At 53.7% G+C, this 25605-nt stretch overlaps 3 protein-coding genes and 1 long non-coding RNA gene across 5 annotated transcripts; 2 read left to right on the top strand and 2 right to left on the bottom strand.

Moving 5' to 3' along the window:
* On the top strand, window positions 1–10855 carry LOC134562222 (cytochrome P450 4F3-like). The gene is given in 15 exon segments (XM_063419644.1): window positions 1–194; window positions 1087–1217; window positions 1964–2052; window positions 6784–6928; window positions 7315–7368; window positions 7730–7857; window positions 8149–8283; window positions 8762–9025; window positions 9464–9530; window positions 9605–9734; window positions 9792–9880; window positions 9883–9936; window positions 10018–10082; window positions 10167–10249; window positions 10349–10855. Coding segments are annotated over 15 exon segments (1809 nt in total). The 3' UTR covers window positions 10530–10855.
* Window positions 10856–10919: 64 nt separating this feature from the next.
* LOC134562132 (uncharacterized) lies at window positions 10920–13649 on the bottom strand. Of its 2 annotated transcripts, none has more exons than XR_010083086.1 (3): window positions 13515–13649; window positions 12843–12924; window positions 10920–11171 (listed from the first exon to the last, which is right to left on the bottom strand). It is a non-coding gene; the product is annotated as an uncharacterized LOC134562132 (long non-coding RNA). The 2 variants fall into 2 exon arrangements; XR_010083085.1 differs by having other exon boundaries at window positions 13469–13619.
* Window positions 11168–12830, bottom strand: LOC134562098 (zinc finger protein 397-like). Its single transcript, XM_063419555.1, has one exon. It carries the CDS (start codon window positions 12587–12589, stop codon window positions 11903–11905), a length of 687 nt encoding a protein of 228 aa, XP_063275625.1. The 5' UTR covers window positions 12590–12830; the 3' UTR covers window positions 11168–11902.
* Window positions 13650–14227: 578 nt separating the features above from the next.
* Window positions 14228–19183, top strand: LOC134562111 (zinc finger protein 586-like). Its single transcript, XM_063419567.1, has 3 exons — window positions 14228–14358; window positions 15098–15176; window positions 15363–19183. Exon 3 carries the CDS (start codon window positions 15431–15433, stop codon window positions 16025–16027), a length of 597 nt encoding a protein of 198 aa, XP_063275637.1. The 5' UTR covers window positions 14228–14358; window positions 15098–15176; window positions 15363–15430; the 3' UTR covers window positions 16028–19183.
* The last annotated feature ends 6422 nt before the right edge of the window (window positions 19184–25605 follow it).

Below are 25605 nucleotides of genomic sequence, written 5' to 3'. Positions count from 1 at the left end.
ATGAAACACCTTTCAAGTGACAAGGTGCTCAAAGAAATCACCACCCCGGGCACCCCATCCTTTGTGTTTCACATCACTGATCTGTTCCCAGAGCGACCAAAAATAGACTGCCACGCCCCACACCTCATGCACATGTACATGGCCTACTGGTGCCCAGCCTCCAACCCAGGGAAAAGGTACTGCAACTACCCAGGGTGAGAGTACTGTAGCTACTGAGGCTGTGAAACCATTGTTACAGATGCCAGACCATCAGGATATGGGTGGGACCCACAAGAACCTGATAAATTCTTACAGTTCACCTAGGCACCCACCGGCTGTAACAAACCCTTCTTCAGGACAGGGTTCTATCGAAACCCTTATAGAGACCCTGTACGTCGGACATGCACTGATTATAACATGACCGTTTTGCAGCCAGATCACCCTAGCTGGGCCACAAGCAAGACGCAGACAGTAGTCCTCCAGTCACCAAAAGAGTGGGTGAATGTACAAATTATCAGGCTCCAGCCGCCAGTGCCCCGAGCGGTTGGACCCAATGAAGTTATTAGAGACTCACTAAAAAAGAAAAACACAACCTGCCCCAAATCTTTGCCCACAAAAGTCACCAATACCCCAACTGGCTATGCAGATGTCTTTCAGATAGACCGCTTAGCTGTGTCTGACCCGAACCCCATTTTCCGCATGCTAGAAGCTACCTTTTCATCTCTGAATGAATCCAACGCAAACCTAACCGATTCATGCTGGCTCTGTTACAATGTTAAACCTCCTTTCTATGAAAGAGTTGCTCTAAACATCCCATTATTCCACAGCTGATGTCCCCCACCAGTGCAGGTGGGACACTCCCCGCAGAGGAATCACCCTGAGTCAAGTCACAAGTCAGGGAAAATGCTTTGGCAATGCCACCTTAGCCAAGCAGAAAAAAAATGTTTGCACCGAAGTTGTCAAACCTGACAAGAAGATCAATAAGTAAGTGATCCCATCTGCATCCAAAATGTAGGTTTGTCAGCAGTCTAGGGTGAGCCCTTGTGTGTCCCTTGCCAAATTCAATGACTCTGACGATTTCTGTGTTCAAGTTCTGATTGTTCCTAGGGTCCTGTACTACTCAAACGAGGAGGTGTACCAACTTTTCGAGGAACCTGGCCGGCTCCACAAACGAGAAATAATAACAGGTGTAACCATCGTGATGCTGCTCGGACTGGGAGCAGCCGGCACAGCCACAGGTGTCTCAGCCCTCGTGACCCGACACCAAGGACTTTCTCAATTACAAATGACCATCGACAAGGACTTGCAGAGGATCGAGAAATCCATCTCCTTTCTAGAGAAATCAGTTTCCTTGCTTTCAGAAGTCGTCCTGCAGAACAGGCGGGAATTAGACCTCCTGTTCATGCAACAAAGAAGCTTGTGTGCCGCCTTAAAAGAAGAATGTTGTTTTTATGCCGATCATACAGGAGTCGCTAGAGACTCCAGGATAGAACTCCGAGACAGACTAGCCCAGAAAAAGAGAGACAAAGAAGCCCAACAGAGCTAGTTCGAGTCCTGGTTCAATCAATCGCCATGGCTCACCACTCTAATTCCCACCCTGATAGGTCCACTGGCAATGCTGCTTTTAGCTCTCACCTTTAGACCATGCCTGCTAAACAAGCTGGTCTCATTTGTTCAAACACGCCTAGAACGGGCCAACATTCTGTTTGTAAGACAACAACAAATGCTGTGAGTCAAACTGTGAACACTGCCAGTCGCGAGGTCTGCCTGATCTGCCTCACAGAACTTAATCAAATTCTCCAAACCCCCTTTTTTTTCTCCTTGTTAAGTTTGTGAAAAATAGGGTTATTTAATTCATGTTTTATGGATAATTATAAACTGGAAACTGTAACATACTGTATAAATGTATGATAGATGTGTACGTGCTCCACCCGCATGCCTCACAGATCCCCGTTGAGCACCTCTCCTGATTTTCCCGGTCCAGAAATAGAAGGTGAAAAATACAAGGCAAAAACGCTGTCAGAAGAGATTCCTGAGAAGACAATTAACATCGCCAACCTACACCCTGACAACGTGCGGCAAAGCCATCCACGCTGCTACGGCCGTTAATCACCTCAAAGCAAGGACTGAATCTGGAAATTAGCGCTTGAATACAGAGCGAGGGACTCTTTCAGGGCCTAATGAAAACACTCTTAATTGCTGGTGCTTAACAGAAACTATGGGGAGAATATTGCCAAAGAGGAAATAAAGCATATTTAAACTGAGTCCCTAAGCGGGCAAATTTGTGTACCCAGCTAGAGACAGCAGACTGCCAGGCTCTGTGTCTCAGAGGTCACCCTTGGCTATTTTCCCTAGAAAAACTCTGTCAAGTAGGTATCGCTGTTTGTAGAGGTTTTGTTGCCTAAAATTCTGTGATTTGATTCCGATCCAAATTTTGTGATTTGAATTTTTAATAAACCAAATTATTGAATTTGGAAATAAATTGTCCTGGCATTTATAACACATACCATATGACATCAGCTCAGATATATAAGCTAAGGGACAGAGGACAAAGGGGGATATTTGTGAGTTTTCAGTGTTTGCTGTCTGGAAGAACTCTTACAACGTGCTGAAGGCCTGCTTCCCAGGAAGTATCTGAACATGGCTGCTGATGGGAAGTAGAGACAGACTTCTTTTTCTCTTTAGCTGTTGTGCGCACAAATCTCCGCTTATTTCTTTCTTTTACGAATTTCTTTAAAGTAATAAAATTGATTTATCTTATCCTGCTGGTTGTGCTCCATCTTATTCTCTGCCCTGTCCCATTGGGAAAGGGAGTGATGGAGTGACTGAGTGAGCACTTGGCACCCAGACAAGGTCAACCCACTACAGCGAGGATAATACCAACATTTTCACAAATTCACAACATCAGCAATGTAGGAGGTATCAAGTTTGTGGGCTTTCCCAATGGAGTGCTGGCAAAGTAGCTCTATGGAAACAATGAGCTCATAGGTCTCTCCAAAACAAGGCAGGGGGAAACTGCCCCAGCCCTGGCCTCCAGAGCGCTCTTTACCTCAGTTGATACAGTTCATATTAGGCAAGGCTGGCTAAGATGTGTAGAGTCATTATTGTTTATGCAAATTATAAACAAAGAAGACAAGTTAAAAGCTGGATGGTACATAAGGACAGTGGGAACGACAGATTTCTTCCAAGCATGTAGTGTTGCATTTCACCCACGTTTGAGACTAAATTCTACTGATTTGGACCAAGGTGGATGGGACACCTATACTTAGCCCAGAAAAAGAACATAGATGAAAATATATGTTCAATAAATTGCCAAATGCCTCATCATCTAATTAGTGGCGTGAATGAATGAATCAATGACTGAATGAGATTCCCACAGTCCCTACCCACTATCCAATGAAACCACAGCCAAGGGCAGGGCCTTGGCAGAACTAGCAGGGAAAGCAGACCCTGTCAAGCCTGGTGCACTCTCAACAGTGTGGGATGACCCCCTCCTGGTGTCCCAGCTGTTGGTAAAATACCACTACTCTGATCATTTTGGTGAGCAGACCCGGCCTCCAGGGTAGAGGAGGGAAGGTCTCCCATGCCAGCAGCAGGCAGACCATGTCTGAGACCCCAGTGGGTAGCCCTGGCCTTCTGTGACCAGGCTTGGCATGCTGGGGACACGGGGTACAGCTGGTCCCCTGCTCCAGTGGGGTGAGGTGGCCTCTCATCCCAGCAGAGAGAGAGCAGACCTGCTTCCTGTGACCAGACTTGGCCAGTGTGGGATGTAGAAAACGAGTTCCAAGTATAAGTTCCTACATTTCCAGGGTGATGGGGTTGGTGACCAGTTAATTGCTGGTCATCTTGTTCTCGTGTTCCCTCCTGTTTGTTCAACTCCTTGTATTGCCTCTGCTGTTCCCAAAGATGGCACCTGTGACCATGAAGATGGAAGTGACATCCAAGCCTTCATGCAAATTAAGAGACATTTAGCACCATTAAAAGGAAGAAAGCCCTAGGAAGATGAGCCAACATGTATTTAGAGAAATTAGATCACAGTTTTTGCTGAGGAAGGAATAGGACTATCCCTCAGTTCCAGTTTGTAATCTTTATAGCCCCACCTTATGTTCAAAGGAGCAACACTAGAGGAAAGACCCTGGACCTGGAGCAGGCAAAGTGCCTTCCTGTGCACTCCCATGAGGACAGAAGTCCCAGCTCTGCCGGCAGACAAAGCTGAACCCCTCCTCCTCCTCCGTGTCACCACCGGGAGCGGCGGCAGTGCACGCGACCCCTGGGGCCCCCGCTCGAGCTGACCCTTAATGAAGGGGTTCAGAGGAGCTGCCCTCCAGCCCTCGTTCATTTCAGCTGAGGCCTCATCCGGGATCAGCCACACCCAAAGAGGACTGAGGATGGGACAGGCACCCACCCTACCGGGCCTCCAGGCACAGCTGGATACACCTGGACAAAGGGACGGCTGGAGAGCGGCGACACGCAGGAGCACCGGACTGTTGGGAGTCCAGGGCATCCCTCTGGTCTCCCTGGAGGGTCAGGGACCCTGTCAAAGGGGTCTGCGACCCAGGCAGGGGGGGTTGGAACATGTACAGGGGTTCTGGGATCTGTACAGGGAGGTTGTAGACCTTGGCACAGAGCCCAGAGGGACATGATCTTTGACTTCAGTCCATGGGAGAGACTACCTACATTGCAGGAAGAATTAAAAGTCACCAGGGTGTGAAGTAGATAGCAGTTAGTTTATCCCTGGGGGTGAATGTATTTTGGATGTGTGGGCTTGAGAAGAAAAAATGGAGGATTTGGGATGTGGTCCTGTCCTTCTTCCTCTTCTTCTTGTCCGACATTTCTGCTGTGAAGGTGGCACGTTTGGATAGGGTCAAAGCAGATATGACCTGTCTAAGCATAGGTGTTGGGTATTGGTGATTGACTGTAAATAATGGAAAGGCAATATGTAGTATAAGAGGTCAAGACCCTCCCAGGCAGGAGGAGTCCATGTGTGATCCTGCTGCTGCACGGAGCTCCGCAGGGCACGAGAAGAGCTTGAGAGATAAGACCTAATAAACAAAGAGCAAGACCTTGAAAAACTAAAAACCTGAAGACTCCGTGTTTTTCTTTGCATCCTGCTCGTGACTCCTGAAAGGGCAGAGACATTTTACCACCCTGACCTCAGGGGGTTAAACCTGAGACTGGACTGGTGAGTGAGACCGGTGGTGGGAGTAGGAGGCGAGTGAGGTGTGAGTGAGACGGGGGCCGGCAGCTCAGACCCCAAAGCGGCTGTGGACCCCTTACTACCGCGGTTCTGGGCTCCTGAGGGGGCTGGCTGGGAATGGGGGGAAGTGAGAGGAAATAAGGAGTACTTGAGGTGCCTCCAAGGGGGATAAAGAGGGGCGCCCACCAGGTGTGTGGAGGTAACTAGAGAGTGAGTGACACACAGAAAAAGGGGGAGGCCCCTCTCTCAGGGCTTAGCGGCCCAGGCCCTTGCAGAGTGCAAAGAGCCTAGGTGTAGAGGGGGTGGTGTAAGCTTACAGGGTGTCCCCAGGCACTGCTGGCACCAGGGTCCACGAGGAGCCCGGTCCCCTGGGTCGCACCAGATGTGCCGTAAGTGTTGTGTTGGTGCAGTCCTGGGAGGGGGCCGTAAACCTGCCCAGAGCACAGGGGTGGGGGGCCAGGGATCGGGCAAGAAGGAAAGAACAGTGGGACCTGAAGTCAAAAATAATTGGAGAAGAATGCATCCTGAGGGCAGAGGAAGAGTGTAAGACCTCAGTAGGAAAAACAGCTTGTAAAAGATATTTAATAACAAAAACTTTAGGCCCTAAGTACATTTCCCAAGAACCCAGTCGTTACTGGTCCTTTGAGAAGAAAGAGAAAGGGTGCATCTGTCATGAGGGGTATGGGCTGCATGAACGTGCTGATAAAGAGATAAATCCCTTTTGGGGAGTAAAGAGAAGTGTCCAAATATTGGGAATGTCCACCAGAAACAAGCGGTACCTTTGGGGAGGCTCCTGAACAATTCTTTTGGATCTACAGAAATACAGCTTACACCAAACTGCCAGGGGACTGGGCTGGGAGTTGCACCATAGGAATTATTAAACCTGCCTTCTTCTTACTCATAAAGAAATCAGGATCAAATTGGGGAGTTCCAGTATATGACGACCTGAGAAAGACTAACCGGAAAAAGAGAAGCATAGTTGAGATAGGGGGGACCCAAAAGTGGAAAAGTAAAGTATGGACCCCAGAAGAAATAATTGAAACTTACGGGCCGGTCACCTGGGCTCAAGATGGGTCCTGGGGACACCATACCCCGATTTATATGTTGAATCAGATCATCAGACTCCAAGCAGTACTTGAAAAAGTTTCCAACAGAACAGCCCTCGCCCTTGATCATATATCTATATGGCACCAGCAAAGGGACAGCAGGGACAGGGTGGTGGCACCTGCGAGGGGACAGAAAGAATGGGATGGTGGCACTTGGGAGGACAGTGAGGACGAGGTGGAGGTGCCAGCAGAGGGATGGAGGGACAGGGTGGTGGCACCTGTCAAGGGACAGAGGGGATGGCCCCTTCGGGGGGGACAGTGAGGATGGGGTGGCAGCACCTGCAAGGGGACCGCAGGAACAGGGTAGTGGCACCTACAAGGGGACAGAAGGAATGGGGTGGTGGCAATTGGGGGGGACAGCGAGGAGAAGGTGGTGGCACCTGCCAGGGGACAGTGGGGACAAACACACATGTCCCCAAGGCTGGCAGTGTTCTGAGGACACACACATCTCCCAAGCCTACCTGTGCCCCCAGTGACACAGCTGTCCCCTGCTGTCCCCAGGGCCAGAGCACGGAGCAAGGCCTCCAGCAGGTGGACGCCTTGGTGGCCCGGTACCGTCATGGCTGCCTCTGGTGGGGGCTTCCCTGGCTGCCCGTCCTGCGCCTCTTCCACCCCAGCACCCTCCGACCACTCCTCAGAGCCTCAGGTAGGACATGGGACACCAGATGGATCCCCAGGGCCAGCCATGAGTGTCACCACAGCTGGCACAGAGACCTGGCAGGGCCCAGGCAGTGGCCACCAACCCAATCCCAGCGGTGTCACCATGGCCAGGCCAAATGCCACCCTATAGTGGCCACCAACCTGTCCATGGGGTTCCCCAAGGCCACCCAAAGGTGTCACCATGTCCAGCTCTGGTTTTCCCCCAACCCCCATCCTTAGTGGCCATGGGTGCTGAGAGATGGTCCCCACCCCAGGGTCCCCACCTGAGGGTCAATGGGTGCAGACAGGGTGGCCTCATCCCCAGTGTCCCCACCCAGGGGACCCGATGCCACCCCAGTGAATCCCTACCCACCCCGTCCTTGTACCCTGCAGCTTTTGTGGCCCCCAAGGACAAAATTTTCTACGGCTTCCTCAAGGCCTGGCTGGGTGAGTGCAGGGGGCTAGGGTGGGGACAGCACCCCTGGGTGCCCTGCAAATGGAGCTGGGTGTCACAGCACTCCTGGGTGGCCCCACAGATGGATCTGGATGTGTCACAGGGGCAGTGGAGGATGGGGACATCACCCCTGGGTGCCCCCAGGATGGATTCGGGTGTGTCACAGAGGACAAGAGAGGTGGGGGACAGGGTCAGACCCCCTGGGTGCCCTCAGTGGATCCAGGTGTCACAGGGGAGGAGACAGCAGGTTATGGGAACAGAACCCTCGGGCACCCCCGGTGGATCTGGATGTGTCACAGGGACAGGGTCAGCCCCCCTGGGTGCCCTTGGCAGACCCCGGTGTCCCCTCGCCAGGGGAGGGGCTGCTGCTGAGCGGCGGGCAGCGCTGGGCGCGGCACCGGCGGCTCCTGACGCCCGCCTTCCACGGGGACGTGCTCCGGAATTACCTGGGAATCTTCAACCAGAGCACCCGCGTGCTGCTCGTGAGAGATCCGAGATGGGCACGAGTCCCCCACCTCAACCCCAAATCCTGACCTGCACCCCAAATCATGACCTGCACCCCAAATCCTGAGTCCCGCACCCAAAATTCTGTCCTGCACCCACTGCTGCACCCCGAGTCCCGTCCTGTATCCCAAATCCTGTACTGTCCCACACCCCAAACCCAACTCTGCCCCCTCTCCCACCCCTGTCCCACCCCCAAATTCACCCCCTGCCCCCATCCTTTGTCCCTGACCCCCTCCCTGTTCCCTCCCTGACCCAGTCCGTCCCCACAGGCCAAGTGCGAGGCAGCAGCAGCAGCAGCTGGCGGGGAGTCGGTGGAGTTGGAGGTGCTGCAGCCCCTGAGCCTCCTCACCCTGGACACGCTCCAGAAGTGCATCTTCAGCCACGAGAGCCACTGCCAGGAGCAAGTGTCACCTGTCCCCACTGACCATCCTGGTGGCTTTGGTGGCCTCACCATGGTCCCTTCTGACCATCACGGTGACCGTATAGGCCCCACCATGGCCCCCACTGGCCATCCTGTGGGCCATGGTGGCCCCGCCGTCATCCCTGTTGGCCATCCTGGTCCTACCATTGCCCCCTGGCCACCCTGCAATTGTCCCCACTGGTCATTCTGATGGCCCCAATGGCCCCGCCATCGTCCCTGTTGGCCATCCTGGTCTCACCATTGCCCCCTGGCCACCCTGCAAGTGTCCCCATTGGTCATTCTGCTGGCCCTAATGGCCCTGCCATCATCCCTGTTGGCCTTCCTGGTCTCAGCATTGCCCCCATTGGGACATCTTGGCCCTGCAATTGTCCCCATTGGTCATTCTAGTGGCCCAAATGGCCCCAATGTTGGCCATGCTGGTGGCCACGGTGTCCCCCGCTGTCCCCATTTCCTGCAGGCAGCCCAGCGAGTACCTCCAGGCCATCCTGGAGCTGAGCTCGTTGGTGGTCCGGCACCAGCTCCGGCCACTCCTCCACCCGTGGTGGCTCTACAGCCTCTCCTCTGACAGCCGGCGCTTCGCCCGCGCCTGTGCCACTGTCCAAGCCTTCACCGCCGACGTGGTGCAGCGCCGACACCGCGCACTCGCCTCCCTGGGCCACCAGGCCTGGCTGGATGGCCACCAGGGACACAGCATGGACTTCATCGACCTCCTGCTGCTCACCAAGGTGGGGCTGGGATGGTGGCCATGAAGGCCTGAGGGAGGTCCAAGAGGGTGGTGGTGGCCATGGGGGGATGGTGGTCAAGAGGGTGGTGGTGGCCATGGGGTGGTGGCCATGGGGGCATAAAGGTGGTCCAGAGGGTGGTGGTGGCCATGGAAAGGTAGCCATGGGGAGATAGTGGTCAAGAGGGTGGTGGTGGCCATGGAAGGGTTGGTCATAGACCAGTGGCCAGTGGGGTGCTGGTAGCCACAGGGAGGTTGGGCATAGACTGGTGGCCACAGGAGAACAGTGGTGGCCGTGGGCAGCATTGGCCATAGAGCTGGTGGCCAGTGGGATGGTGGTGCCTGTAGGGTGGTGGCCATGGGGGTAGAGTGGTGGCCATGAGTGGGATTTGGCCATAGACTGGTGGCCCCAGGTGGCCCGGGGCTCATCTCATCCCCACAGGACGAGAACGGCCACACCCTGTCAGATGAGGACATAGCAGCTGAGGCTGACACCTTCATGTTTGAGGGTGAGCACGAGCTCCCAGGTGCCACTGCAGGGGAGCCACTCCAGTGTCCCCTCACTCTCCCAATGTCCCCACAGGCCACGACACCACGGCCAGTGGCCTGGCATGGCTCTTCTACAACCTGGCCAGCCACCCTGAGCACCAGGAGAGGTGCTGCCAGGAGGTCCAGCAGCTCCTGGCTGGCAAGGACACTGCAGACATTGAATGGTGAAATGTCCCCAGGGCCACCCCTGGCCATGTGGCTCTGGGACATGGTGCCACCCCTGCTTGTCCCCAGGGAGGACTGTCCCAGCTGCCCTTCACCACCATGTGCATCAAGGAGAGCCTTCGGCTGCACCCTCCTGTCACTGCTGTGTCCGGCACTGCACCGAGGACATCCCCCTGCGTGATGGCCGTGTCATCCCCAAGGGTATGGCATGGCCAGGGTGTCCCCTGTGTCACCACCCACCCTCATCTGCTGTCCCTAAAGTGGCCATTCCCATCCCACCAGGGGTCATCTGCCTGATGAGCATCTATGGGACCCACCACAACCCAGACCTCTGGCCCAAGCCCAAGGTAGGGCCAGGCTACGAGGTGTCCCTGTCACCATGGTGGTGACAGCTGTGTCCCCTCGGCATGACGGTGTCGGTGTCCCCCCAGGTGTTCAACCCCCTGAGGTTCAGCCCAGAGAACAGCAAGGGACGGTCCCCATCATCCTTCATCCCCTTCTCTGCTGAGCCCAGGTACGCGCTGCGGAGGGGACAGGAGTGTCCCCAAGTGCCACCCCTGTCCCTGGCTGGGTTCACAGGGGGGTGACAGTGACAGTGGGGCCGTGGTGGCAGGAACTGCATCGGGCAGAGCTTTGCCATGGCTGAGATGAAGGTGGTAGTGGCACTGACCCTGGCCCGGTTTGTGCTGCGGAGGGACGCAGCGAGGCCACCCCCGCGCCGCAAGCCCGAGCTGATCCTGCGTGCCGAGGACGGGATCTGGCTGCTGCTGGAGCCACTGGTGGGACTGGCCTGAGGGACACGGGCCACCAGGACATGGGGACACTCTGCAAGGTGTCTGGAGGAAGAGCAGGGAATTAACGGTAGCATGAAGGGGACAGTATCGTGGTGGTGGTGGGGATGTGTTGTCCTTGGTCATGGCAAACCTCATGGCATGGACATGGACACCCACAGACTTGTCCCCTAGGCCACTTGACACCATCCATGGCCACGTCCCTCATGTCCTCATGCATGGCCATACATGCCCATGTCACCATCTGTGTCTGTGACCCCCCATGCCCAATATCCCCATCCACAGCCATGTCCCCACCCATGTCCATGTCCCAGGCCCCCTGCCCACCATGTCCCCATCCATGTCCTACAATGTCCCCAGCAATGACCCACAATATCTCCAACTGTGTCTTAGATCAAGGTTTTTATTTTTACCCCAGTGTTGGGTGAAAGGATGAAGAACAATGAACAACGAACAATGAACAATGAACAATGAACAACGAAAGAAAATCAAGGCCACAATAAAAGGATTTATGTGTCCATGCTGGCTGAGTATCCATGTGCTTGGGTGGCTGGAAAGAACCCTTCTTAGAGGAGTTTCCACTCCATTGTCTCCAAAATCTTCATTTTTTGTCCCACTCAGTCACCATTTGGCTCTGGAAGACGCCTGTGGAAGGGTCAGAAAGAATTAGAATCATGGAATGATTTAGGTTGGAAAAGACTCTTAAGACATCCCAGTATTCCTTGATGCTTAGAGAAGAAACAATAGGATGCAAAATGTGGGATTTCTTGAGGTCAAAAGTAAAAAAATTCACTGTCGCTAATGAATTCCTGACGCTGGTCTACATCCCAATAGATTTTTGTCCTGCTGCGCCCAGGTGCCCCCAGGGGCCCAGGAAGATGTGGAGACCACCAGCCAGCTGTCTTCCCACCATGGATCACCAGGACCGTGGATCCCCAAGGCTCTGCCCAATGGGGCTCACTGGGGATCATCCAATGGGCTTCTCCAATGGGGGATGGAGTTGGAGCAGCGCACAAAGCTCTTCCCGCACGCGGGGCACTTGTAGGGCTTCCCTTCCTGCTGCCTCCATTGCTCATGGGTCACGCCACACCTCTGGGACAAGCTCTTCCCACACTCAGGACACTGTTAGGGCCTCTCTCCGCTGTGCATCTGCCGGTGGACAAGCAGCTTGGAGTGCTGGATGAAGCTCTTCCCACATTCTGAGCACGTGTAGGGGCATTCCCCAGTGTGCACTGTCTGCTGCATGATCAGGCCAGAGCTGTCACAGAAGCTGTTCCTGCTCTCCCCACACACACAGGGTCAGATTCCAGTGCACAGCATCTGGTCGTGTTTGAGGTGGAGCTCTTCATGAAGCCTTTCCCACATTCTCCACATTTCTAGGGCCGTTCAACAGTGTGGATCCTCCTGTGCTTGTATAAAGTGGAGTTCTTAGTGAAGCTCTTCCCACATTCCCCACACTCATAGGGCCGTTCCCCAGTGTGGATCCTCTGGTGGACAATCAGGTTGGAGCTCATAGTGAAGCACTTCCCACACTCCCCACACTCATAGGGCCGTTCCCCAGTGTGGATCCTCTTGTGGGAGATCAGGCTGGAGCTGTCAGCAAAGCTCTTCCCACACTCCCCACACTCATAGGGCCGTTCCCCAGTGTGGATCCTCTGGTGGACAATCAGTCTGGAGCTCGTAGTGAAGCTCTTCCCACACTCCCCACACTCATAGGGCCGTTCCCCAGTGTGGACTCTCTGGTGGATCATCAGGTCAGAGGTGTCTCTGAAGCGCTTCCCACATTTCCCACACTCACAGCGCCGTTCCCCAGTGTGGATCTTCTGGTGCCGGAGCAGGCTGCGGTTTGCACAGAAACTCCTCCCACATTCCGAGCACTGGTGCAGCTTCTTGCCATTGTGAAGCTGTTCATGCACCACCAGCTCAGACCTCTGGCCACATCTCTGGCTGCCTTCCTGGCACAGGGTGGGTCCTTCCTCCTCGGAGCACCCTGGCATGGGTTTGGAGCCCCTCCTCGGGCAGGATCTCCACGGCTTTTCCTCCCCGTTGCATTCCTGTGCCATGGAGCCGCTCAAAACAGCCTCTTCCACGAGGTTCTGCTGAGGAGATTTGTCCTCCCTGGCCTCCTTGTCTGGGGGAGGGAGGACAAGGACAGGATGGGATTTGCCTCCGTGCCAGAGGCAAGGCCAAGGAGATCCCCCCAGTGCATCCCCGGCAGGACGGCGTCGGCAGCGGGGTTGTCCTGCAGCCGGGGCCAGGCTGGGCTGGGAGATGGAGCAGGAGAGAGGGGCAAAGGGGCACTGACTTCCTCCTCACCTGCCTGGGGTTCCCGGGACAACTTCCTCGTCCTCACAGCCTTCTCTTCCTCCATCCAGCCAAAGTCTGGCAATGGGAATTCCTGGTGTGGGAAAGACATTCTGTGAGTGCATTGGCTTTGAAGGTCCTGCTGTCCAAATCATCTCCAAAAGTCACGGTGTGTCTGGTGTCCATAAAATCCTCCAAAAATCAAGGAGTCCAAAAACACTCTCCCAGGGCTTCCCTGTTTCCAGTGTCCTTACTCTGGGGTTATGGGGGTCCCTCTTCTCAGAGCTGCTGGGAGGCCCGTGGGTCCTGGGGATCCCCCCTCTCCCGCCTCCTGCTTCGGCTCGCTCAGGGGGTTTTGGGGCTGCCAGGCCTCATCCTGCCCTGATTCTGACTCGGCTCCCAGCTGTCCCAGGGTCCCCTTCCTCAGCATTCCCCCACTCCAGCCACTCAGCGCTTCTTCCCCCACTCCCCGACAACACTTTCACGCTCGGGGGGCCCGGACCCCCCTCATCTCCAGCCTCCACCACCCCTCCACAAACACTCCACGCTGCAATCTGCGAGTTCCAAACCCCACATTCCTTCCCCTCCCACACCCCACACCCCCCCAAAAATAAAAAGCCAAAACCCCCCAACCGTACCGGGGATCCCGGGATAGATTTGGGGCGAGCTTCCCCTCCCCGTCACCTGCGGGCTGCCGGGCAATGCGATGCGGTCGCGCCCAGCGGAGCTGCGGCCTCAGCGGGCTCGCCGTGGAACACCGACCCTCTCCTGCTGCCCCTCCTCGCGGTGCTCCTCGTGTTGCTGCTCCTCCCCTTCGTCTCTCCCTCCTCTTCCTCCCGCCCCTCCTCCGCCCCCAGCCCGGGCCCCCCTTTCCCGCCCGCTCTGCCCCGCGGCCGCCGCAGCGCCGCTGTTGGGTAGGGGGGAGCCCCCGGGAGCCCCCGGGGATGGGCGGGGGGCTCGGGGCTCCCCCCAGGGCAGACCCGGCCGTGCCGTCCCCCTGCCCCCCGAGCCCAAACTCCGCTCCCGGGGGTGCCTGGCTGCCAGGGGTGGCACAGGGGGGTGGGAGTGGGGAGCGCTGGGCGCTGCGGGGGCAGCTGCAAGCCAGAGGTGTTTCCCATTGCTTTTTCTCTCTGACACCGCTTTCCTATTTCTCTACCACACACTTCTTGTTCAATGAGAGAAACGAAGCCCACTCCTCTTAAACTGTTAAGCGTTTTAATAAATGATAATAAGGATGCACACTGTCCCCAAACCCCCTACCCATCCCTAGCGGGGTCTCCCCACCCAAACGCCGGTGCTGCAGCGGCCGCGGTCCGGGGAAATCGGGGGAAGGGGGGTCGTGCTGGTGGTGGAGGAGGAGGAGGAGGAGGAAGAGGAGGGAGAAAGGAGGAGGAGGAGCCGGAACAGGAAAAGAGCGACGGAGTTCGACCAGGGGCGCGCAGAGCCCACCGCACCTCCGGCCCCCGCAGCATTGCCGGTGACCAGGGAGAGGGAGCTCACCCCAAATCTGTCCGGGGGTCCCCGAGAGGTTTGGGGTTTTTTTTTGGAATGGAGTTGTGAGCTAAGAGATTCCAGAATCGCGCCGCAAATATCTTTGCATGTTCCTGGGAGGTTTTTTGGGGGAGGAGATGGGGATATTTTCAGATCTTGCAGGAGTGCAGAGCTGAGCCGTAGTTGCCCCTGGGGGGATTTTGGGGTCCCACGCAGCGATCGCGCGGTGCCGGCGGGGCGGGACGTTGGTTTTGGGGATCCCGGGAGAGGCGGGGATGAAGGGCGGGAGGCCCGGAGTGGGGAGCGGGGCGATGGCAGAGCTGGGGCAGCTCCGGCAGCCTGGAGGGGTGGTGGAGGCTGGAGATGAGGGGGGTCCGAGCCCCCCGAGCGTGAAAGTGTTGTCGGGGAGTGGGGGAAGAAGCGCTGAGTGGCTGGAGTGGGGGAATGCTGAGGAAGGGGACCCTGGGACAGCTGGGAGCCGAGTCAGAATCAGGGCAGGATGAGCCCTGGCAGCCCCAAAACCCCCTGAGCGAGCCGAAGCAGGAGGCGGGAGAGGGGGGATCCCCAGGACCCACGGGCCTCCCAGCAGCTCTGAGAAGAGGGACACCCATAACCCCAGAGTAAGGACACTGGGAACAGGGAAGCCCTGGGACAGTGTTTTTGGACTCCTTCTTGATTTGGAGGATTTTATGGACACCAGACAGACGGTAACTTCTGGAGATGGACAGCAGGACCTTCAAAGCCAATGCACTCACAGAATGTCTTTCCCACACCAGGAATTCCCATTGCCAGACTTTGGCTGGGTAGAGGAGAAGGCTGTGAGGAAGAGGAGGATTCCTCCGGATCCCCAGGCAGGTGAGGAGGAAGTCAGTGCCCCTTTGCCCCTCTCTCCTGGCTCCATCTCCCAGCCCAGCCTGGCCCCGGCTGCAGGACAACCCCGCTGCCGACGCCGTCCTGCCGGGGATGCACTGGGGGGATCTCCTTGGCCTTGCCTCTGGCACGGAGGCAAATCCCATCCTGTCCTTGTCCTTCCTCCCCCAGACAAGGAGCCCAGGGAGGACAAATCCCCTCAGCAGAACCTCGTGGAAGAGGCTGTTTTGAGCAGCCCCATGGCACAGGAATGCAACAGGGAGGAAAAGCCGCGGAGATCCTGCCCGAGGAGGGGCTCCAAACCCATGCCAGGGTGCTCCGAGGAGGAAGGACCCACCCTGTGCCAGGAAGGCAGCCAGAGATGTGGCCAGAGGTCTGAGCTGGTGGTACATGAACAGCTTCACAATGGCAAGAAGCTGCACCAGTGCTTGGAATGTGGGAAGAGTTTCTGTGCAAAGTCCAGCCTGGTCCGGCACCAGAAGATCCACACTGGGGAACGGCGCTGTGAGTGTGGGAAATGTGGGAAGCGCTTCAGAGACACCTCTGGCCTGATGATCCACCTGAGAGTCCACACTGGGGAACGGCCCTATGAGTGTGGGGAGTGTGGGAAGAGCTTTGCTGACAGGTCCAGCCTGAACTCCCACAAGAGGATCCACACTGGGGAACGGCCCTATGAGTGTGGGGAATGTGGGAAGAGCTTCACTGAAAGCTCCAACCTGATTGTCCACCAAAGGATCCACACTGGGGAACGGCCCTATAAATGTGGAGAATGTGGGAAAGGCTTCAGAAAGAGCTTCCACCTCAAATGCCACCAGATGATCCACACTGGGAAATGACCCTGTGTGTGTGGGCAGTGCAGGAAGAGCTTCTGTGACAGCTCTGGCCTGATCATGCAGCAGACAGTGCACACTGGGGAATGCCCCTACACGTGCTCAGAATGTGGGAAGAGCTTCATCCAGCACTCCAAGCTGCTTGTCCACCGGCAGATGCACAGCGGAGAGAGGCCCTAACAGTGTCCTGAGTGTGGGAAGAGCTTGTCCCAGAGCTGTGCCGTGACCCAAGAGCAATGGAGGCAGCAGGAAGTGAAGCCCTACAAGTGCCCTGTGTGCGGGAAGAGCTTTGTCCGCTGCTCCAACTCCATCCCCCATTGGAGGAGCCCATTGGATGATCCCCAGTGAGCCCTGTTGGGCAGAGCCTTGGAGATCCATGGTCCTGGTGATTCATGGTGGGAAGACAGCTGGCTGGTGGTCTCCACATCTTCCTGGGCCCCTGGGGGCACCTGGATATAAAAGGAGCTCAAGGGGACGTGGCCATGGATGGTGACATGGACATGGATGGAGACATGAGGGTGACATGGACACGGGTGGGGACATGGAGGGCCAAGACTAGGGGCATGGTGGGGATACGGGCATGGGTGGGGACATCAGGGCACACGGACATGGGTGGGGACATGGGCTGAACTTCCAGGGAATGTGGGGGATGATGGGTTTGAGTGAACTCAGGGCTCTTGGGAGGGACGTGGGGTGCTGTGTCATGAAACTGAAATTCCAGATCATCCCAGCGTGTGCCGTGGATCCCAGAGGGGAATTCCCAAGGCTCCCAGGGTGCCAGTTCTGCCCTGCTGCCCAGGGGAGCTGTGCCCAAGGGGCAGGTGACAAGGTCCTGAAGCTGTGTAGGCTGACAAAGCAGACAGCAAAGGTTGGTTTGCTGGACATTTTCCAGCCCATTGCCAGCTCCAAGCAGAGGGAAGAAGAAAAGGAAAGTGAGTCCCTGACAGAATCCCAGAACCATTGCAGTGGGAAGGGCCCCTGGCCGTGGGCTGCAGTGGCAGGAGGGAGAGACGCCTCTACCCCAGTGAGGTGCACATGAGACCACAGCAGCACAGCCTATGGATTTTATTGAACATGTTTTTAATTGAATGTTATAAACAGTCATGTAGTAGCTGGATTTCACTGTAATTTATTTCCTTTAATTATAAATTAGTATTTTCCTGTGAATAAATATGGTAAGTTCCACACTGCTTTGAAGTAGGATAATATTTGTAAATTGTTGTGAGCTGTTTTAAAGGGGGAGCAAGGCTTTCACAAGATGTAAGTGCGCTTGCAAAGGATGTATTTTAAGATATAATTATTATTGCAGTATATATTTCCAAATAGTATAAATGGAATGCAAAAAAGCATAAAAGGAGAAATAGCAAAACCCCTTAAAGTGGCATCTGAAGACCACCCTAGACCTCCAACGTGTTCAACTCTTGAAGTGTGCAAGGTTGCAGAAAATCTGAATTAAGATTGTGGTCAACCAGCTCAAACTAAATCTGCTCAGTCACTTGAGGAAATAATACATCTGCAATGGTATAAAAGACTGCACACTGAAGCAGTGGATGTGTACTGGCTTTGCAGGCACCTGTGTCTTTTGCTTTCTGTTTTATCCCTTATGCTTTATTAAAATGCTTAGAATTTTTCAGAGGCGTGTGCTTCATTTGTCACAGTGAACAGGAAATGTGACGTAGAGAAATAGGAAGGAGGTGTCAGAGAGGAAAAGAAATAGAAATTCCTCTGGCTGCGACTGCACAGCTGCTGGGCAGACCCGCAGAGCCCAGCACTCCCCACTTCCACCTTTTAAAAACGACATTATTTTATAAAAATAACATTGGGTTCTGCATTTATGTATTAGCTTTTGCATGTTATTATTGATCGTAAGTATTTAAATATGGTACAAATTGTAACTCTTTTGAACTGATTGTTAATATAATATAATCTATCAGTTTTAGTAGGAACTGTATTGCTCATAGAAATAGTAGTGTAATAAATATAATGTCTGTGTATTGCTTATAGAAATAACGGTGTGATGAGCAGATTGTACTCTAGACCTTAGCAAAACAGAAGCTGTGCAAAGGCTTTTGTGTGAGTAGGAAGAAGAGTGTAAGGCCATGCACTGCCTGCCCTGCCCAAGGGATAACAGTGACACAAGACAGAGCACCGGAGGAGACTGGGGGAGAGCTCGTTAACTCCTCTGATCAGAAAAGTGTGAAACACCAAGGATGAAATCACGGGAAGGAATCAAATTGATTCACTTGATCTCAGGATGTCACACCGGTGAGTCAGGATGGGAAACCTGAACATGAAGAGCCCCTGCAACATCCAAAGCTCTGGGGACTGTTTAAATGATGTATAAGCTAACAGATATGCATGTAAGCCCAGCTATGGTACTGTATATATAGAACATGATTTTGAGGTTTTTTTGTTGCTCTTTGGCCGTTTGTCAAAAGCCCCCCAGCACTGGAAATACTGCCCTTCTTTTACCCTGTTACTAAACTTTTAAAAATTCTGAAGAGTGAGCTTTGTTTTCCACAAGGAGCAGTGAAGCTCCTTTGGAACCAGCTTTTTTTGTCTCTGCTGCCCCTTCGGCATCAGGAACCCACCCGGGAGCTGTCTAGGACCCATCTGGGAACCCTCCTGCAGATTTTCCCAGGAAGTGCCCCAGGAACTCCCCCAGCAGCCACACAGGAATGAGAGGAAAGATGTGTGCTAATGTCTTTACATCAGTGTCTTTAGAAAATAATTTGACGGGTGAAGGTTATGGGTGTTGAGGTCTTTGGAACCTTAATGTCTCCACTGACTTCGGGCAGCAGGTTCAGTTGAAGAGCCCAGACAGAAGCAGACAAGGGTCTGCACCAGCCTGGACAGCTGAACTTTGGGGTAAAAGGACAGGTTCAAGGAGGAATTTGTGGTGGGTGGCTCAGGAAGGCTGTACCTTCCTCCAGACAATGGAAAAAGGAAGAGGGCAACATGCTGCTGGCAGTTTAGGATAAAAGGAGGCTGCGTCCTCTGAAAGCTGGAGAATGAAAAACCCCACGGACTTGTGCCCTGGTGGGCTCTCTCCCTTTATTCGAATAAAGTTCAAGGACTCCTCTGTCTCCTTTTTGAATATAAACCTCTGGCATTTGTGGATTTTCCTGACAAGGTCTACCCAGAAATCCAGGAAACACAAAGAAACTCCATGGTTAGCACACTTTAAAATGACACCAAACTTGACGAGGTTTTTCAGATTGAGCACAGACTTTCTGTTCAGCACCATCAGAGCACAAGGCAGAGCTGCTCGGGCTACTGGGACCAGCACCACTGGAACTGCAGAGCCCAGGGGGAACCCCCAGTCCAGGGCTGCTTCTGCAGAGGGACTTGGGGTGCCCTGAAGGCCTCAGGAAGGGTCCCAGTGGAGCAGTGCTGGAAGCAGTGGAGCATTCAGAGTGGACAAGGGGCTGTGGTTGTAAGAGGGTGTTCACCATCATGGTCCCAGAGCAGAAATGAGTGAAAACCAGCGAGAGGGAAGTCTCCCTTGCTGGGAGCTGCCAGATCCAGAAAGGGCAAACTCAGTGGAAGAAGTTCCATTTCCTTTGTCCTCTTTTCTGCACCAGCTCTTCTGACGGTGTGAGCCAGAGAAGAGCTGAGGTGCCAACCCCGGGGATTTCTGTTAGGCTTGAGCAAATCTCACCCGGGTCGTGTTGTCGGGGCTCTGCGGGGCACTGACAGGGACATCCTGGGGCACATGGGGGTGTGTGAGCACAGGGCTCTGGGGCGTGCTGGAGGGCACCAGGGACATCCCAAGTGGACAGGAGGGCAAAGGGGGCCTGGAGGTCCTTTGGGAGCACCCGTGTGCCCAGCAGTGCGCTGTCCCCATGCCCCTCAGGGACACCCAGAGCATCCCTGCCCGGGCAGTGGTCACTGGGGAGGTTCCATGTAAACAATCGCTGGGAGCTGTGCTGGGGACAGGGGCTGTGTCACAGTGGGGACAGGGGCTGTGTCACACTGGGGACAGGGGCTGTGTCACAGTGGGGACAGGGGCTGTGTCACACTGGGGACGGGCTGTGTCACAGAGGAGCCCTTTGTGACACCCCACTGCAGCCCCTGTGCTCAGTGTCCAGCAGGACAGGACAGGAACACAGAGCTGGTGAGGAGTCTCTGCTCAAAAGCTTGAGACCTTCCCTGCTTCCTCAGCATCCCCCTGGTGCTGAGGTTTTTCCCCAAAGATTCCCATTTCCCCCTTGTCCACTTGCAGCCCTTTTATTTCTTCTGCAGCATACAGAAGAAATAAACCCCCCAAGGTGCAGCCCCTGCAGATGGGTGAGTGAGGGGCCCTGGTGGTTTTGTAGCTACAGGGCTCAGTACAAATGCCAGAGATCAGTGTGGTGTGAACTCCCCACATCTGTGAATAATAAGTCGTGTTCCACCTAATGCTTCCTTGGTGTGGGAAATAGAAAAAGCAGAAAGCTTTCATAGCAGTGCAGATGTAGGCCTAAATTTAAAAAGATACAGGAATGAGGACATAGAACAATAAGACTGTCCTTTTTGTGCTGAGTAGAGTAAGGCCTTAGCAAGTAGAAAAATATGTTAAGCAAGATAATAGAAAAGTTTAACAATGATGCTTTCTTATAGGTCCCCAAAACAACTTGTACAAATATGAAAAAGAAATTTATTATATTCAGAGTTAATGTATTATAATATACATCATATAGTTATTTATTATAAGTTGTAGTTATTATAAACAGTTTATTGCAATCACAATTTATAATCAGAGCCAAAAGAAGATTATTACCCTTAGCAAGTCAGGATTTTACAATTACCTATTTACACTTAAAAAAAGGGGTATGCCAGTAAAAGATTGACCAATACCTATACATTCTGACCCTTTAACCAAAAAGCAGCTTAATAATAAACCAAAGTTACTAATGAGAACAATCCCGTGAGTAACTAAGACATTTAAACCAAATAACTTCCCCAAACAATATCCAAACCCCAAGAATTTGAAATTCTTAGTTCTCTAACAATAGATTTCTGCCTTACGTTTTCAGCTAGTAATTAGCAAGAAAGCAGTTCCTCAATATACTCCCCATTACTTTGCATATAGAAACTCAAGTTTTTATTATAATTATTCACTGTTGAAGTAATCTTTCCAGAGCTGACCAATATCCACAACAATTACCAACTCATACCACATCCATTACAATCAGTAATATGCTGACAAATGTCAGCAGTATTACACATACCACCCTACAAAATAAAGCAGCGATTAAATTTGTTTTACTAGCACCTAAACATACTTGTAAAGAATTTAAAGAATTGTGCTATATAAACCTATCTAACCATTCCAAATCCATCCACAAAAACATACAAAAGCTACTCTCATACAAAACATACAAAAACAACTCTAATCAAAGAAGACAATGAGTCATAGTTAGACAATTTGTTTGAAAGATAGAACTTTAGACCTTAATTAAAAGAATGTTGTAAAATAAGTTTACATATATATTAGTTATTTTAATAGTAGTATTAGTAGTAGTACCTTATATACTTCAGGGTGTACAACAGATAATAAACAAAACCATCAAAGAAACCTTTATCATCCAAAAAACAAATGTGAGAAATAAAGTTATGAAGAATTCTCAAAATCTTACCAAAAATCAGTCTTGTACAGTTGCCTACTAACTCTACAGTAGTGTAGACAAATGTTGGAGCCCATGTTTCCATGGATTCTCAACAGAGAGAGAAAAGTACAGGCGCTGAATTAAAGCCTTTAGAGAAATTAGAATATATTAAGCCACGTATACATAAAGTAGAGGTTTAAGCTTTAATTTTAAGAAAATACACTCCAAGTGCTGTCCTAGGGTGACTTTATGATGCTGGTATCCCCAACCATCTGTTCTGTTTGTGCTGTATATTGAGTTCTGTGCTTTTAACGCTGGCTCTGAGAGCAAAGCAGGGAAAGAAGTGCCAAGTTTGTTTTGAGAACAGCTCTCCTCCTTCGTGCCGAAACCCAGGAAGAAAAATCCCTCGGGAATCGGGGTTTTCGCCTGGACAGAAGCAGCGGCTAGGGCGGGAAAGAGAACCTGACCCTAGCGGACGGGACGCCGTCGAACCAGCCAATGGACGCCATGGCGAAGGTCGTAAATTTGATTCATAAACAGTGGGGAATTAAGTGCAAGCTCAGGTATTTTCACCTTGCTATTGCAAGATTATTAGAGATTGGGGTGATTGAACGCCCAGTAGAAATATTACATTCGGAGGTGGGGGGGAGATGCATGGTCGCGCTAGCCGAGGATACGAAATCCTCGGGCAGCGGCAAAAGTCTCAAAGCGTGGGGAAAGGTCGAGCAAACCCTATGCAAGGCACTTGAGGAACAGGAGTTCTGGAGCGCCGCACGCGTGTGTTTGCTAGCTACCCCCAAGCTGGGGATAGGAGCCACAATGCAAACAGCGTCTGAACGCGATTCGTCCGAGGGTGGGGATCCACAGGAGCCAGACGCGTTTCCCCGCTCCCTGATCCCGAGCCCAAACCCCCCGGTGCCGTCAGAAAACCCCCGGGCCCCCCCGCCGAACTCGTCAGGTCCCCCCTCGCCCGCGGAACCTTCCTGAAAATCCAGAAGTTCCCCATCCGTCTCTTCGACGCCAGCCAGCGTTTCGGTGCCTGAGGCGCGGCAGCGTGCGCGGGATTTTTGGGAGGAACTGGCGGGTGAAGCCAGAGACGCCAAAACATGGTGCAGGAGGAGACGCGGGTAGCACACCCGCCATGCGTGTTTGAAAATGGCGCTGGCCGAAGGGAGGGGCAGGGCCTGGATACCCTCGGCGGGGAGAGCCCGGAGTGGTGGGTGTCTGCTGATGCGCATGAGCGGGAAAAAGACGGGGAAGAGGGAGAAGAGCGCACGCTCGGACAGGAGCCGCGGACTCCTGCTGACGCGTACGCGCGGCTGGAAGGGAGAGAGTGCATGCTCAAAGCGGCGCTGCGGCTCTCCACGGGCGCGTATGCACGGGAGAGCGGCAGACAGCGCGCACCCAGCCCGGAGCGGCAGGCTTTCGCTAACGCGTATGCACAGGAGAGCGGCAGAGAACGCATGCCAAATCGGGAGCCGCGCTCAGTGCTGCTTCCATTTAAGGGAGAGACCTCCCCCCACGGGAGGCAGGGCAAGCCCAAGGGGTGGGAGCGGCACCACCCCCGAAGGGAGGGGCGGGGCCGGAGCCGCACAAAACGGCACGGGAGCCCAGAATTGCACTGGCATTCAGCTTCTGACTCTCAGTCGGACACCACCAGCAGCAGCAGTTCGGGAGAGCTGTCGGACACTGATTGGGGCTCAGAAACAGAAAGAGCGGAGCTAACACGGTTTAGAGAGAAACCTAATAAAACCCTAAGCCACTCTGAAAGGGGTTTACAATGCGAGCCGGCCCAGTTCACTGACTGGGGAAAGATAAAAATAGCTTGCACCAAATGGGCACCGCCGGCTGCAGTGAAAGCCTTCCCGGTAAGGGTTACCGGACCGGAGGGTAACCAGCAAAGAACATATACGCCGGTAAACCCCAAAGATGTACAGACAATTTTAAACGCGATCTCAGAGAAAGGCATGAATTCAGCCATGGTTTCCACTCTCGTGGATGGCCTTTTTGGCAACTATGATTCACTCCCTTTTGATATTAAACAAATAGGTCGCATGATATTTGATGGAGCGGGAATGATTGTTTTCAAACAAGAATGGAAGGATAATTGCACAAACTTACTAGCCCAGGCTTCTGGAGCAGGGCAGCCCCTGCACGGCTCCAGTTTATCCAAGTAATGGGAAAACATGATGACATGATTACCCCTCAGCAACAAGCTGCGAACATGCGAGCTGAGGAAGTTAGGGCCACCACCCAGGCTGCCCGGGAGGCCATTCGAGCTGCGTCTCGCGTGGTGGCCAGGCCCTCTCCATGGTCCACCATAAAACAGGCAGAGAGTGAAAGCTTCACACAGTTTGTGGATCACCTGCAGGCAGCAGTGGATTTGTCTACCCTGCCTGCAGAGGCAAGGGGCCCAGTAGTAGCTGATTGCCTGCGGCAGCAGTGCAATTCTGTTACCAAGGACATTTTGCATTCCTTGCCGGCCGGAGCCAGCCTGGCTGACATGATCAAACATGTAGTAAAAGAGGAGCACCTGACACCCATCCAAGCAGCTGTTCCCACCCTAACCAGTGCAATGGCATGTTTCAAATGTGGCCAGGCAGGCCACATCGCAGTGAGCTGTCCCCAGCCAGCACAGCCATCCTCTGCAGTGCCCCCGCTCCAAGCCCGTGCGAGAGGGCTCTGCTGGGGCTGTGGGAAGAAAGGGCACCTCGTCAAAGACTGCAGGTCCCAGCCTCAGGGAAACGGGAAAGGGAGGGGGCGTGCGGGCCGCACCCAGCCTCCTCCAACTGTGAATGCAAGGCGGCCCATCTATGCCAACTCCCAGTGGGGCAGGGAACCCTCATACCCCATGCCCCCACAGGGGACAGCCGGTTTTGCACCCCCCACAGCGACACAATGACAAAGTTTCAAAACATCACCAGCGGTGCCCTCGTGTCCACCACTGCCGCAAGCCGCGCCTATACCACAGGGCCAGCAGGGGTCACCCCAGAGTGGGACGCCTGGGTGGCCCTGGCCATGAAAATCGGGAAGGAGCCCCTGATGATTTGGGGAACATGCCGCCTTTATGGCAGCCGGGACCCCCATGTCATAGGGCTCCAGTTTTGGGGAGACACGGGGTCCGATTGTTCTATACTTCCCCAAGCATACTGGCCCCGGCATTGGCAATTTAAAGAAGTACCCCCAGTGAACGGAGTGGGAGGGCAAACCCAGGCGTGGAGAAACACCCAGTTGGTGGCTATAACACTCCACACAGAAAAGGGACCAGAACAGACAGTGGCAATCTACCCCTACATTTTGCAAAATTCACCACCCTTGATAAGAAGAGATGTCCTTGCCATGTTAAGAGTCACGATCACAAATTTATCCTGAGGGCCACTGCCGTGCACCCACCACTGCCGATCAAACTGACTTAAAAATCGTCAGACCCTGTATAAGTTGAGCAGTGGCCCCTGTCAAAGCCTCGAATGGCAGCCTTGCTGGAACTGGTCGACCGTGAGCTGCAAAAGAGTCACGTAGAACCCTCCACCAGCCCATGGAACACCCCCGTGTTCGTGAACCCCAAAAGGTCTGGAGAAAGTTATCGCCTCATCCATGACCTGAGAGAAGTGAATAAGACAACCAAACCTATGGGTCCTGTCCAGACACTGCTGCCCATGAACTCAGCCATCCCCAAAGGCCAGCCATGCGCAGTGCTGGACATCAAAGACTGGTTTTTTCGATACCTCTGCACCCCAAAGACAAAGAACAGTTTGCCTTTTCTGTTGTGTTCCCAAACAGCGAGCGACCCAGCCTCCGTTTCCAATGGCGCATGCTACCACAGGGTTTTGTGGACAGCCCTACGGTATGCCAAATCACCGTGGACAGAGCTCTGATGCCAGTCCGACATTCCCACCCTGCAGCAACCATTATTCAGTACATGGATGACGTCCTCATCACTGCACCATCAGCCAGCCAAGTAGATCACTGAGTGTCCACAATAATGGAAACTCT

This window comes from Prinia subflava, chromosome 26 (genome assembly GCF_021018805.1).
Source record: "Prinia subflava isolate CZ2003 ecotype Zambia chromosome 26, Cam_Psub_1.2, whole genome shotgun sequence".
In the NCBI taxonomy this organism is placed as follows: domain Eukaryota; kingdom Metazoa; phylum Chordata; class Aves; order Passeriformes; family Cisticolidae; genus Prinia; species Prinia subflava.
This window is presented reverse-complemented; position numbering and strand designations above follow the sequence as displayed.

Coding starts and splice junctions, on each gene's coding strand:
- LOC134562111 (XM_063419567.1), top strand. CDS start 15,431: ATGGCACAGGAATGCAACAGGGAGGAAAAGCCGCGGAGATCCTGCCCG.
- LOC134562098 (XM_063419555.1), bottom strand. CDS start 12,589: ATGGCACAGGAATGCAACGGGGAGGAAAAGCCGTGGAGATCCTGCCCG.